Raw genomic sequence first — 14,543 nt, 5'->3', positions numbered from 1 at the left:
GTTGGGCAGCATTGGAAAGCGGAAGAGGGATCGTTTTGTTTCTATACTGAGGAAAACTCGTAGTATTACAGCTTTATTTATATTGACTTAGTAATAATACTAATAAAAGCTAAGATCATTGCACTACTAGTGTTACTCCCACTTTAGAGAGAGGTCTGAACAGGAAGAGGAAGTCCTGTAGTGGGGACCTACCTCCAAGGCCTACTTTGCAGACCTGGCCATCACAGTTTCATGGGTAGGAAGCAAGGGGTTATGCATTCTGCACTGAGAATAACTGGGTGCTCCTCAAACTATTAATAGACCATATCTCCCATTTGGCTGTTGAGTTCCTTTAGCTGGGAACCCTCCAGGGGGAAGAGGGATAGGCCGTAAGATGTCACAGGTATCATAGTTCCATCCAATCTTACCTTCAACCTCTAGAAGTTTCAGTTACCACAAAAAATCTGGGAAGTAGGATTAAGCTCATCACATTGATGAGAAAGCAGGCTCAGAGAATTTAAGTAACTCTGTGATGGTCACACAGCCAGTACGTAACAGAACCAGGATGTGACCTCAGGTCAGACAGTATTTAAAGACATTACTCTTTTCACTAATCACACTTAAAATAGTTTTCACATCTGTCAGACACACCTATAAAACATCTATGAAGCTACATGGCATATAATTATGTATTGTACGTAGGTAAATTAAGAGAGCACATCTGTGAAAAAAAAAAACCCTCAATTTTCCTGGTTACAGCTATGAAGATTATCATTAAGTGCTTTTTAATAGACACTTGTGTAATTCAAATATTATGGTTTCCTAGAGTTAAGACTTTTAAACTTAATGATTCTAGTAACAGCTGAATACAAAGGGGGAATACTTACCTAAGTAATAGATATCTTCATCCCTTATATTCAGCAGAATTAGACGATAACCTTTCTAATGATACCAAAGAGCATTTCTTTTTGAAATCTTCACATGCAGGGTTTCTCAGAATACTTCACACAAATGGTTTTATCTAAGAGCTGCATTTTGTTCCATCTAAGACAAAATCATTTTAGAACTAAAAAATTTTGTCTACATCTCTATGGTTATCAGATAATATATACAAACCCTGTTTTATCAAGTTGAAAACACTGGATTATGGGCCAGCATTTAATCAATTTTGCTTTGAGCACAATGAGGTTACAGTCTGCGGGCTGGTTAGCAAGATCCCAAGGAGTGAATGGGCTTCTTTCCCAGAAGGGAGGGAAGACATTTTAGTGCCTTTCACTGAGACATCTTCCTTCTAATTCTTGGCCTTTTTGCTTTTCAGCTATGTTCTAATCCTGACACATAGTGATAATTAAAGCTATGCTGTACAGTTCCTCCCATTCTCTCCCTCAGAAAGCATTCTTAGTGGGTAGCAAACTAATTTAAAGGAATTTTAAATTCCTTTAAACTCAGTTCAAGTAGTATTATCTGTAGACTCCCACCTCCTGCCATGGCAGAGCAGGAAATCACCTAGTTAGTTTGGTGGACATCTGTCATCATAAGGGCATAGCCTTCTGGTCTCTCTGCAGAAAAAGTAGTGATTAGAAATATACTTTGTTTTGTTGGAAATGGGAATTCCTAGCATATCAATTGATTGCTGGTAGCTGGCCCAGATGATGGCTTCTCTGAAATCTCTAATTTTTGGATACCTCTGTTCTGAGGTTTTCTGTATGATGATTTTTCAATAGGGACCAATCCCATAAAAAAAAAAAAATTTCTCTGAAATCAGACAAATATCTAAATCTCATTTCTCTTTCAATCTATCTAGGATTAGTTTAGGGAGTCTGAAAGTTTATATAAGTGGGAATTCATCAAATACTTACTGAGCACCAACAATGAGCAATCACTGTTCTAGGAGCTGGAATTAGAAGTAAAATATACAAACAAACCATTACAGTTTGATATACTATTTATTTAGTTATTAATATGGACAGCCTATCCAACATTACAGATGTTTTTCAAAACCTATAATAAAATATAGTCCACTGTCCAGCCCAGAAGAAGACAATAAACAAGATCATTCTTACAGTAAGTGTAGCATAAGCACTCACAATAATAGTCTCTTTCCTGGACATCAAAGGGAACAATCAAAGTTTGTTTTTTTTTTTTTTTTTACCTCCACTGAGGTTTTAATTTTCTTGAATTATAGCGGTTTCAGAGTCAAAAGTCCAACTTCAATCACCCCACAGATATGTGCAGCATCTCCCATTGAAGAGGAAAGAGCTCCTGTCACCCCGGGCAGCCCATTCTACTGTCCTGCAGTCCTTCCATATTGGAGCCCATCATACCTTTCAGCCAGTATTTGTCAAACTTGTGCATGGGGACAAGATACGTAGGTTACAGGGATCTTTTGATTAATTTACAAAGATTGTGTTTCAAAGTTCTAAAAACCCATTTGGTGGTCGTAGTGGCAGTGAAGAGTACACTATATTTCGCCAACAGGGTCTTCTCATCTCTGGAGTCTTGGCATCATCACCTTTTTCTGGTAGCTTTAAGATCTATTGCAGTTCTCTGTGGCAAGTGGAGGTGGGAAACTCTAAACAGCTACTGGTATGAGGCCATCTGCAGAATGAACTGGACTGGCTACTATGGCTTTTATAACCTGCTTCCTTTCTTTAGTATAGACAAACTTCTTTCTTAATCTTTTTTCTGTGTCCTGCTAGTTCTATTTTCTTAATCTTTTTTTCTATGTCCTGCTAGTTCTAAGATTTAAAAGGACTATGACAGAGGAAACTTCTTGCTTTCAAGCTGAATGATGAAAAATAGCCAAAAAACCCCCAAAAAACCCAAGAACCCCACCCTCCAATGAGCTATACTCAATTTCCTCAGTTGAAAACAAATGCCAGGTGAACTTTTAAAGACAAGTGTTGGACAATGCTGATGTCAAAATGTACATAGATTCTAAAATATAGGCCAAAAAAGATGTTACTTAGTGTAACACAGATTCTTCAACCCCTTAGTTTCATGCTGAAAAGTACAAATGATTTCAATGTTAGGTTTCAATGATGACAGCCAATTAAATATGAAATTAAAAAGCCTCAGGGAAGTCTTGCCAAGTTTCTGGCAGTTTCAGGAGTCTACATAGTTAGGAAGAAGGAGAAACCATAGGGTAAAGAGTGAGAGCATTGGATTTTATTTAACTCTAGGTACCACGGGTTTGACATTAGTAGGTAAGACTAATGAATGAGCAGCCATACAGTTTTTTGGTCACTGTGCTTCCCAAGCACCAAAAAATGGAGCTATTTTTACTATTCAGTTCCATCTTCAATAAGCTAAACAGATCCTGCTGCATTCTTGTTTGTTTCTAATTTACCAGTACATTATTAATTACGCAGTTTACCAAATGTGAGGAGCAAGTCATTATGTAGTACCAAGTTTACATCATCATAGGACTACAACATGCACATTCTACTTAATGTAGCTCAAGCAACAGGAATACAAGAGAACAGTTATGGGTGGAGACTTGTTTTTGACAAATTCATGTTCACACTAACTATGGGTTTAGAAATCTTATTGGGCAGGTACCTACAGCAGTTCTTCAACTGGTACTGGAACATTACACGCATGCACAAGTGATATGGAAGAAAATGAAGCAGAAGAGGCAGCTGGATGGAGGACAAAGGGGAAATCAGAGGTGGGATAATGCCATGTACCAGGGAGGGGCTGTTCTCAGCTGTCCACAGTAAGTCTCTGCTCTGTGAGAGAGGCCTGTTGGGCAACACTTTTGTTCTCATGACTGCGAAGTTTGGATACAACATCTAGAAAGGCCAAATCCTGTACTTCCTTGTGTAGAGATTCTGGAAGACAAAAAAAAAAAACCAAGATAACAAATATGCTACTGTTCTGATTGTTCTAATCTTAATATACAATCTATCCAGTACATATACCTAAAATGTTTATCTGGATGATACCAAGTTATAAAACTAGGAACAATTCTGGAAAAACTGTAGCAGCCTAGAAATGCTAAGACACTCGTAAAGACAAGTGTTGGACACACAGCAGTAGCCTAGAAATGTCTTCGTTAGAGATGTGTTATATCCCTAATAAATCAGAGGAACTTTACTTGCCATATTTATATATAGATAAATGTCAAGTTCTACAGTCTGTTTGATTAATGAGTTATAATGAAACACAGCTCATTGTATTATCTCAAGTTTTAGTTATATACCCCTTGGCCCTATCTATCATCAGTTCAAATATGAAGTCCAATGACTTACAAAAAAAACTTAGCTCTGTTTCAAATTAATTTTGTGGCAAATGAAACAAACAGGTTATACTTCATATCCCTTCAACAACAAATTTCTGTGACAATAGGCTTCCCTTTTAGATATCTGATCTTCCTCTTTCTGGCTTTCTTGCTCTCTTTAACCTCAATTATAGGAAAATACCAGGCTCTTAAGTCTTGGAGACTGCTATATGAGAAGACTGACGTCTAATAAGTTTAATGCAATCAACATTCCTCAAACTGATAGATTAATAAGACTGTGAGGTCTAAAACTAGAAATGTTTTTAGTAGAAACAGAAAACTGCATCCTAAAATTCAGATGGAATCTCAAGAGACTCTGAACAGTCGAAACAATCTCAAAAAAGAACAAAGTTGGAGGGCTCATACTTTCCAATTTCAAAAGCTACTCTAAAGCTATAATAATCAAAACAGTGTGGTGCTGAAATAAAGACAGATCTATAGATCAACAGACTAAAACAGAGAGCCCAGAAATAAACCCTCATATATACAGTCAAAATAGTTTTGACAACTATTTGACATTCAATAAGGAAAGGACAGTTTTTTCAACAAATGGTGCTGGTAAAACAGGAGAGCCATAAGCCCTTATGTACAAAAATTACATTTAAGAGCTAAAACTATAAGACTCTTAAAATATAAAGGAAAAACTCTGACATTGGATTTAGCAATTATATCTTGGATATGCATCAAAAACATAGGTAACACAAGGAAAAACAGATACATTGGACTTTATCAAAATTAGAAACTTTTGTGTACCAAAGATTACTATCAATAGATTGAAAAGGCAGCCCACAGAATGGGAGAAAATATATGTAAATCATATATCCAACAAGGCATTAATATCCCCAAAATATAAGGAACCCTTTCAACTCCACAAAATAACTCGATTAAAAAATGGGCAAAGGACTTTAGAATAGACATTCCCCAAAGAAGATATACAAGTGGGCAATGAACACATGAAAAGATCCCCTACATCACTAATCATTAGGGAAATGCAAATCAAAAGCATAGTAAGATACCACTTCATACCCATTAGGATGGCTATTATAGAAAAAAAAAAAGTTAGGATGTAGAGAAATTGGAACCCATGTGCATTACTGGTAGGAATGTAATATGGTGTAGCTACTGTGGAAAATAGTATGGTGATTCCTCAAAAAATTAAACGTAGCCATTACTGTATGATCCAGCAATTCCACTTCTATGTATATTCCCAAAATGACTAAAAGCAGGAACTGAAAAAATACCCGTGCACCCATATTTTCATAGTAGCATTATTTACAATAGCCCAAAGGTGACAATAACCCAAATGTCCATTGATGGATGAATGGATAAACAAAATGTGATATATATACATACAATGGGGCATTATTCAGTCTTAAGAAGGAATGAAATTCTGACACCCGCTACTATTTGGATGAGCCCTGGAGACCTTATGGTAAGTGAAATAAGCCACACAAAAAAGAATATTGTATGTTCCACTTATATGAGGTACCTAAAGTAGTCAAATTCAGAGAGACAGAAGATAGAATGGTGGCTGCCAAAAGCTGGAAGGATGGGTGATTGGCATATTTTGGCATATATTCCATGGATATATACTCTTTTTAAAGAGTACTGAGTTTCAGTTTGGGGGAAAAAAAGGGTGGTGATGGTTGTACAGCAGTGTGAATGTACTACTCTGCCATTGAACTGTACATTTAAAAATGGTCATAATGGTAAATTTTATGTATATTTTACATTAAAAAATGCCTCAATAACAGTCTCAGCCAGGAAACAGAACACATAAAGAAGTAGCAAATGGGAATTTTAGAACTCAAAACTATAGTTAGTGGATAAGCTCAACAGCAGAATGGAGGGGACAGAAGAAATCAGTGAACTTTAAGACGGAACAATAGAAATTACCCAATTTGAACAAGAGAGGAGATAATCTGGAAAAAAATGAACAAAACCTCAGGAGCCTGTAGGATATAACTAAAGATCTCACATTCCTGCCATTAGCGACCTGAGAGGAGAAATAGGGTGGGGCTGAAAAAGTACCTAAAGAAATATGGTTACAAAAACTTTCCAAATTTAGCAGAAGACATAAGCCTACCTACTCAAGAAGGTGAGCAAACTTGAAACAGGATGAACCCAAAGAAATCCATGCCATGACACATCACAGTTAAGCTTGAAAATTAAAGACCAAAAAAAATCTTGAAGTGACACCTTACCAAGAGGGGAAAAAAAGAATTGGAAGACTGGATTTCTCTTAAGAAACCATGGAAGCCAGAAGAAAATGGCACATTTTTCAAATGTTGAAAGAAAAAGAACCGTCAACCCAAAATTCTATACCCAGAGAAAACATTTTTCACAAATGAAGGGGAAGTCAAGATATTCTAAAATAACAGAAAACAATTTGTCACTAGCAGACCTAACCCAAGAGTGGCTAAAAGTAAGTTCTCTAAACAGAAAGGGAATGTTTAAAAAAAGGAATCTTGGAACATCAGGAAAGAAGAACAACCCATATAGCAAAGGTGTAGATAGATGGTTGAAAACAAAAATTGTAACAATGTCTAATGTGGTTCTAAATGTATATAGAGGAAATATCTGAGAATTATAAATGAGGGAGGGTAATGGGAATAACTGCTCAAGCAATCAATAACAAGTCAGGAACGAGAAACAAAATAAAAAAATGAAACTGCAGACTTAAGCCATAACATCAGTCCTTACATTAAATGTAAATGCTCTAAATATACCAATTAAAAGAGACTGACAGAGTGGATTAAAGCACATGACCTAACAAGGTGCTCTTTACACTCCAAGTATAATGATAAAGCAGATTGAGATTAAAAGGGTGGGAAAAGATCCCATGAATGTTATTCAAAAGAAAGTAGAAGCAGCTAATATCAGATAAAGTAGACTTCAGAGGAAAAAAAGTTACCAGACCAGAGAGGAACGTAATGATAGAAAAGTCAATCCACCAGGAAGACAATAGCAATCCAAAAGGTGTATATATCTACCAAAAGAGCTGCAAAATATGTGAAGCAAAAACTTACAGAACTAAAAGGAGAAACAGACAAATCCACCATTATTACTGGAGACTTCAATATCCCTGTCTCAACAACTAACAAAACAATTAGACTATCAATATATTCTATTGGCTAAGAATATAGCAAACTCAATTCCATTACCAACAACCAAAAGGATCTAAGTGACATTTTAAGAACACTTCACTCAGTAACAGTAGAATACACATTCTTTTCAGTATCCATGGAATATATGCCAAAATATGCCAATGATTTCTTGAACAAATTCCTTAGCTAATATCATGATACACAAAATCAACTTGTTCTTTATATAAAATATTTTAGAGCTGATGAAACTTAGTTATTAGTTTTTTAACGTTTTTTTTTTTTTGCCTATTTTCTATATGATATTATTTCTAAGATTTTTTAGTTTTATTTTAGAGAGAGTGAGAGTATGTGAGCAGGGGGGAAGGAAAGAGAGACTCTCAAGCAGGCTGTGCTGAGCGCGGAGCCCAACGCAGGGCTCGATCTTATGACTTGAAGATCATGATCCGAGCTGAAATCAAGAGTTGGACGCTCAACTGACTGAGCCCTCCCAGGTGCCCCATGATACTTACATTATTATTGTGAGAATCTTTTGTGAATATTTTCAAGTAAAAGTAATCCTATATCCTCCAGGAAACTAATTTCTAATGCTTTTAAAACCCAAAGCCACCATTTACTACTATTCTATATTTAATGTCAACCATATGTTGATAGACCTCAAATTTTAGAAGAAATGCTTACCAGATCCCATGAGAGCACAAATCAGGACCATGGAATTATATTTGATTTCAGGAGCACTTCTTTCATCTGCTAGCAGTCTGTGTAAAATCTGTACAAGTTTAGCACTTTCTAGATCTTTCTCGGCAGTGCCTAAAATATGAAACAAAGTATCAGTTTTGTCCACTGTTTATGAACCTGGTGCAATGTGGCTAAACACTGATTCCTTTTCTAAAAACTGATCATATAAAACCCTCAAAAAGGGACTGATAAATAATGATGACCTACAAATAGAATATTAAATTCAGACCTTGTTAAAGAAGAGTTAAATTTCAGCAGATATTGTAGTTTAAGCTTAAAATTTAGTATTAAAATATTCCTTTTGATATGAGGCAATTCAAAAATCCTTATTATGGAAAAGGTTAAACATATACAAAAGCAGAAAAGATTATATAATGATACACTATTTACTATTATCTTAAAAAATTATGGCCAATCTTGTTTCATCTATCTCTAGTTTCATTCACCTATTCATCCCAAATTATTTTGGAGCAAATCCTAAAAATGACATAGTTTCTTCCATATGTATTTCAGTATGTATCTTTTTTTTTTTTTTTAAGATTTTATTTATTTATTCAACAGAGAGAGACACAGTGAGAGAGGGGACACAAGCAGGGGCAGAGGGAGAGGGAGAACTGGACTCCCCGCTGAGCAAGGAGTCCGATGCGGAACTCGATCTCAGGACCCTGGGATCATGACCTGAGCCGAAGGCAGATGCTTAACAACTGAGCCACCCACGCACCCCTCAGTACATATCTCTAAGAGATGAAAACTCTTAAGGCAATTCCTATCAAAATCCCAGAGGACTTTCTGTAGAAAATCTGTAAGTTTATACTAAAATTTATATGGAAAGCACAGGCCCTAGAACAGGTAAATAATCTTGATAAAAAAGAAATAAAGTGGGAAGAATTCTTCTACCCGATGTTAAGGTTCACTGTATAGCACAGTTATCAAGAGTGTGGTACTGGTAGAGAGAGAATTGAATAGAGAACCCCAGAAATAGACCCACACATATATGTTCAAATGATTTTTGACAAAGGTACAAAATCAATTCAGTGGAGGAAAAGATAGCCTCTTCAACAAACAGTACTGGCAATTAGACCTCCACAGGCAAAAAAAAAAAAAAAAAAAAAAAGAAAGTTGACCTAAACCACACACTTTATACAGATCTTAAAGTGGATTACAGACTTAAGTGTAAAATGTAAAACTATAAAACTTCTAGAATAAAGAATTTCCAACTCAATAGTTAAAAGATTAGAAAATGAGCAAAAATTATCCGTAGGTATTTCACCAAAGAATATATACAGATGGCAAATAATGATGAACATCTTTTCATATGCTTACCATTAGAAAAATGGAAAAAAAACATAATGAGATATCCCTATACAGCTATCAGGGTGGCTAAAATAAAAAATAGTGACAATATCAAATATTTGGTGAAAATGTGGAGAAAACTAGATCACTCATACAGTGCTGGTGGGAATGTAAAATGGTATAGCCATTCTGGAAAACAGTTTGACAGTTTCTTTAAAAATTAAACGTATAGTTACCATACAACCTAGCAACTGCACTCCTAGGCATTTATCCAAAGAAATGAAAATTTATGCTCACATAAAAACCTACGCATGAATATTTATAGCATTTATTTATTTTTAAAAGCCCCAAAGTGGAATAAGCCCAGATGTTTTTTGACAGGAATGGTCAAACAAACTGTGGTATGTACAAACCATGGAACACTATTCAGCAATTAAAAAACAACTGACACGCAAAACAAATCAGATCTCTTTAGGAAATTATGCTGAATTAAGGAAGCCAATCCCAAAAGGTCACATACTATATGATTCCATATATATAACATTTTAGAAATGAAGGGCAGATTAGTGGTTTCCAGGGAGGAGAAACAAGGTAAGGGGTAGGAGAAGGAGATAGGTGACTAGTGTGGTGATAAATGGAGGGATCCCTGTGGTGTTAAACTATTTAGTATCTTGACTGTGGTGGTCGATACACAAACCTACACGTCCTAAAACTATATAGAACTTAACATACACACAAATGAAAACAAGTAAAACTAGGCAAATCTGAATAAGACTGGTAAGTTGTATCAATAGCTGAAATATTTATAGTTTTGAAAAATGTTACCACTGGGAGAAACTGGGTAATATGTACAAGGGATCTCTATATTATTTTTTACAATGGCATGTAAATATACAATTATCTAAAAAAAAAGACTTAAAAATGTTGCTTTAATATTATCATACAAAAAATTTGTAATTCCTTAATATCAAACAGTGTATAAGAAAACAAGACTGGAAAAATATGGTTTTCAAAGTGTGTTATGTATTAAAAAGATAGTATGGGCTTATTTTTATATCTTAAGCCCAAGGAGCCTAGGAAACACTAGGAAACAATAAAAAAAAAAAATGTAGGTATCGCATTTTATATAGTTGTATGGTGAGGTGACCAGATTGAGGCAAATGTTTAGCTATCAGGAAGCTGAGAAATTACAGCTTGTTTGGAAGATACTGGCACAAAACCAGATTCATCCCAGGCTGGGTCATCAAGCATATTCTGAAACTGCCCCATCACTTTAAGCCACTTAAAATCAGGCCATGAACCCAGTTTGGTATTCAGTGTCCTCACTGACTCCCACCCCTTTATCATAACTCCCCCTATCTGACCCCCCATGATGGCTGGACTTCTAGGCTGACTCTACTCAAACCATGTGTGAAGTCATGGCTAATCTGGGACCTGAACTGACTTCCAAAGCATTTCTAACCATAGGCCAAAGTCGCTGAGAATAAGCATACATTTTCTTGGAGTCTTTTCTCTTTAAAATTCAAAACCCTGTAAGACAATAATTCAAATCTTTCATACCTAAAATCTGAGTAAATGTGACACTAGAGAAAGATATACCATGTTTATATGTTTATCTTTTGGCTTCCTGGTATAGGGGTTGTGGGTCCACTTGCCGCTGTGTGAGAATTACGGACCTAAATCATCAGTGGGAATTAAGAAGTCATCAGTTAACAGTGTTTACCTAAATGGCTTTGAACTGGACAGGACAGACCTACTAAGTCTATAGTCCTCCTCTGTGTAAGGCAGTCTCAGGCCTTAACCACAGGCTGTGTGACTGATTGGTTCCTGGGACAAAGGTTACTTTCCATAAGCTAGATGACTATGAACTAGCTTCTCAAGAAGAATTCTGACCAACAGGGATACTATATGCTAGAAAGACACCAACTGAATTACTGAACTCTGCTTTTGGGGAATTTTGAATGTAAAACACACAGAAGGTGAGAATTTAGAATGAAGGCAATACTAGAGGGCACTAGAAGCCATGGTGATAGGAGATAAGCAAGAGAGAGAGTCAGTAATAGAGATAGAAGACAAGGTCTGGGTCACTGGAAGGGCAGCAGACTAAACTTGCTGCTGTATTCTAAATATAGTTTCATTTCTCTGTGAGGCCTGCTGAAATTATTTCCTGTGTTTACTAAGTGCCTATAACTTGAAATAACATTTAAGACTCAAACTCTAAAAAGAGTTAAACATTGACCTAAAAATGTTACCAAAAGCAAAAGCTGAGGTGGCAATCCATAGAATGTGATTTCTTATATACTTAGCTATAGGTGCAGACACATGCTGGCAAAATGCTTCTAGTCAAGGTTTTGTTGATTTCTATTCCACTCCTGTGCTTCATTTCATCCAAGATAAAAATAGGAGAAAATAAGTTTGACACTGGGGTACTTACCCAACTCTAAAGCTGCTATTAGTGCCAAAGCAACAAGGGCTTCATTCTGCATTATTACATGTTCACTAGTTGCCATGGTAACTAGATGCTTGATGCCACCACTCTGTACAATGGTTTTAATTACATCCTGCAATAAATATCACAGAGTTATAAACTTTAATTTTAAACATAAAGAGACTGCATTATAGTCAGTCAATTCATTGTTAAATTGACTGGTTTTCTGAGTGTCCTGTATGAATCATTACATTTAACCATAATTTTTTTATTCACAGAAGGAAAAAGCTTTTAGCTTTAAATAAATTCATCAAAAGATGACAACTTAAATTACCTAAGTGAAAAAGACCACTGCAGTTCATAGCAAGGAATAGAGAGTCCCAGAAGCAACCAGTCAAAAAAATAAGTGTGATTGCTCCAAATGTTGACTTACCACAGGATCAAAAAAAGAGATTAAGATTTGTAATAACAACAACAAAAAAAGTTGTTCTTTTCAAATTATTATTACAGCACCAGGTAGTTGTTTTCCAGATGATCAGGTAAAGTTTTTTTTTTTTTTTTTTTTTTTTTTTAAGCTTTTACCCCTTTGTTGGATCTGACAAAACTGGATTACATGTCAAGGGACTTGAGAGGAACTTAAAATTGTCTCCCTCATTTCTCATGGGACCTGCAGCTCTGTCCTCTTCAATGGCAGACGAGACAGTGGGTTCCAGATTGAATAAAACCCAGTGCCAACATTGACTAAGCAAACTATTGAACCTCTCTGCATCTCAGTGACCTTATCTTTAATGCTGGGATAATGTGTTATCATAGGTTTTTGTGATGATTACAAAGTTATTACATGAAAAGCACATATAAGAATATATGGCAAGGGACACCTGGGTGGCTCAGTCGGTTGAGCGTCTGCCTTCGGCTCAGGTCATGATCCCAGGGTCCTGGGATCGAGTCCCGCATCGGGCTCCTTGCTCGGCGGGGGGCCTGCTTCTCCCTCTGCCTGCCTCTGTCTCTCTCTCTCTGATAAATAAATAAAATCTAAAAAAAAAAAAAAAAAAAAAAAGAATATATGGCAAAAGTTAGATTTTTTTAAATGCCACATTTATTTCTAGTATTCATTTTTTTTTTTTTTAAAGATTTTATTTGACAGAGAGAGACACAGCAAGAGAAGGAACACAAGCAAGGTGAGTGAGAGAGGGAGAAGCAGGCTCCCTGCCAAGCAGGGAGACTGATGTGGGGCTCGATCCCGGGACCTGAGATCATGACCTGAGCCAAAGGCAGATGCTTAACAACTGAGCCACCCAGGTGCCCCTTCATTTTTGTTTTTATCTCAGTTTTGTTTCCTAAAAACTCTTGGATTGTGATTTAGTAGAAAGTCTCAATTATAGAATTTTTTAAAGTAATTTTCTTTGTTCTCACTACCTTTAGTAATTTAAGTGCTGGATATTAAGTAGCCTGTCTGCTTTAGCTTTGACAGTATAAAACTAACTGTAATTATAAATATTTTTCAAATTAATTTGCTAAAATATTTGAAAAGGGGTTTCCTTTATGCTTTTACCTTATATAAATTCTTAAGAAAACTATTTATAGATAGTATCTTTGCTTTGAGCCCAAATGCATTTAAAGATCAAACATTCTAAATTCTGGAGTCCTAGTACTGAGTTTTTATGGTGGTTGTATTCTAACTAGCCTTTTACCATTACCCTCTTTTAGTAAGTGAGAAACCGTCTTTTAAAAGGCTTTTCTAACAAAAAGAAAGCCTCCCAATTTACTTGGTGGGCACTTTATTTGAAACTTAAAATTAGTAAAGAATTTTATAAAAATCACAAAGGAGCTCATTGAGTAAAGAAGACCACAAGAGGTTCATAGATACATATGCAGTCACCTAATGAAGGTTCTTGGACGAGCATTTCATCCTTTATTTTGTGATTCACCCTGGAGAGTCCACTGTAGTAGGAGGAGGGGCAGGTAATGAATGAAGAAGGAAACTGCCTATCAGAAGTGAGCAGCTCCCTGTAAGTTCAAGCATAGCTCCTTTACCATCTCTTTTTTATTATTTTATTCTATTCATTTTATTTATTTATTTATTTAATTTTTATTTTTTATTTTAGAGAGTGCACAAGCAGTGGGTAGGGGAGAGAAAGAATCTCAAGCAGACTCCATGCAGATTGCAGAGTCCGACACGGGGCTTGATCTCACAACCCTGAGATCATGGCCTGTGCCAAAATCAAGAGTCAGATGCTTAACTGACTGAGCCACCCAGGAGCCCCTCCATCTCACTTTTTTGAACAGATATTGTAGTAGTGCTTTTTAAAATGCCTGCCCTTTCTCCTCCTACCTCAATAAATGTTTATTGAATAACTCCTCTATGAAGTTGCTTTGCCTGACAGAATGGAAGACAAAAGACAAATGAAGCATTGCTCTTGTGTTATATTGACAAAAGAGAATAATATTGATAGTTACCCTCTATGGAGCAACAACTACACACTGGACATTATACTGGGTAGCTTACAGATATTAGCATATTCTTATCCTCACAGAAAATTCCATCAGCTAGGTATTATCTCTAGTTAACAGATGAAGAAACTGAAGCTCAGATTAAGTTACGAAATCTGTCCAAAGTCAGTGATTAAGTGGTAAAAAAAAGTCAAGATTCAAATCCAGGCAGTTTGACTATCAGTTCCTTGTTTCTAACCATTTGTGCTCTATACAAAAGTATATGTAC

At 35.9% G+C, this 14,543-nt stretch overlaps 1 protein-coding gene across 4 annotated transcripts in view; it reads right to left on the bottom strand.

Moving 5' to 3' along the window:
• Positions 1 to 3,125: 3,125 nt before the first annotated feature.
• Positions 3,126 to 14,543, bottom strand: part of RAP1GDS1 (Rap1 GTPase-GDP dissociation stimulator 1) — a 157,967-nt gene continuing 146,549 nt past the window's right edge. For all 4 annotated transcript variants that reach the window (XM_036089491.2, XM_036089492.2, XM_036089493.2 and 1 more), the window contains 3 exons: positions 11,831 to 11,957; positions 8,047 to 8,175; positions 3,126 to 3,812 (listed from right to left, as the gene is read on the bottom strand). In XM_036089491.2, coding sequence (XP_035945384.1) covers positions 3,685 to 3,812; positions 8,047 to 8,175; positions 11,831 to 11,957 — 384 coding nt within the window. In that variant the 3' untranslated portion in view covers positions 3,126 to 3,684. The remainder of the gene's footprint in view (positions 3,813 to 8,046; positions 8,176 to 11,830; positions 11,958 to 14,543) is intronic.

This window comes from Halichoerus grypus, chromosome 3, assembly GCF_964656455.1.
Source record: "Halichoerus grypus chromosome 3, mHalGry1.hap1.1, whole genome shotgun sequence".
Taxonomy (NCBI): Eukaryota; Metazoa; Chordata; class Mammalia; order Carnivora; family Phocidae; genus Halichoerus; species Halichoerus grypus.
This window is presented reverse-complemented; position numbering and strand designations above follow the sequence as displayed.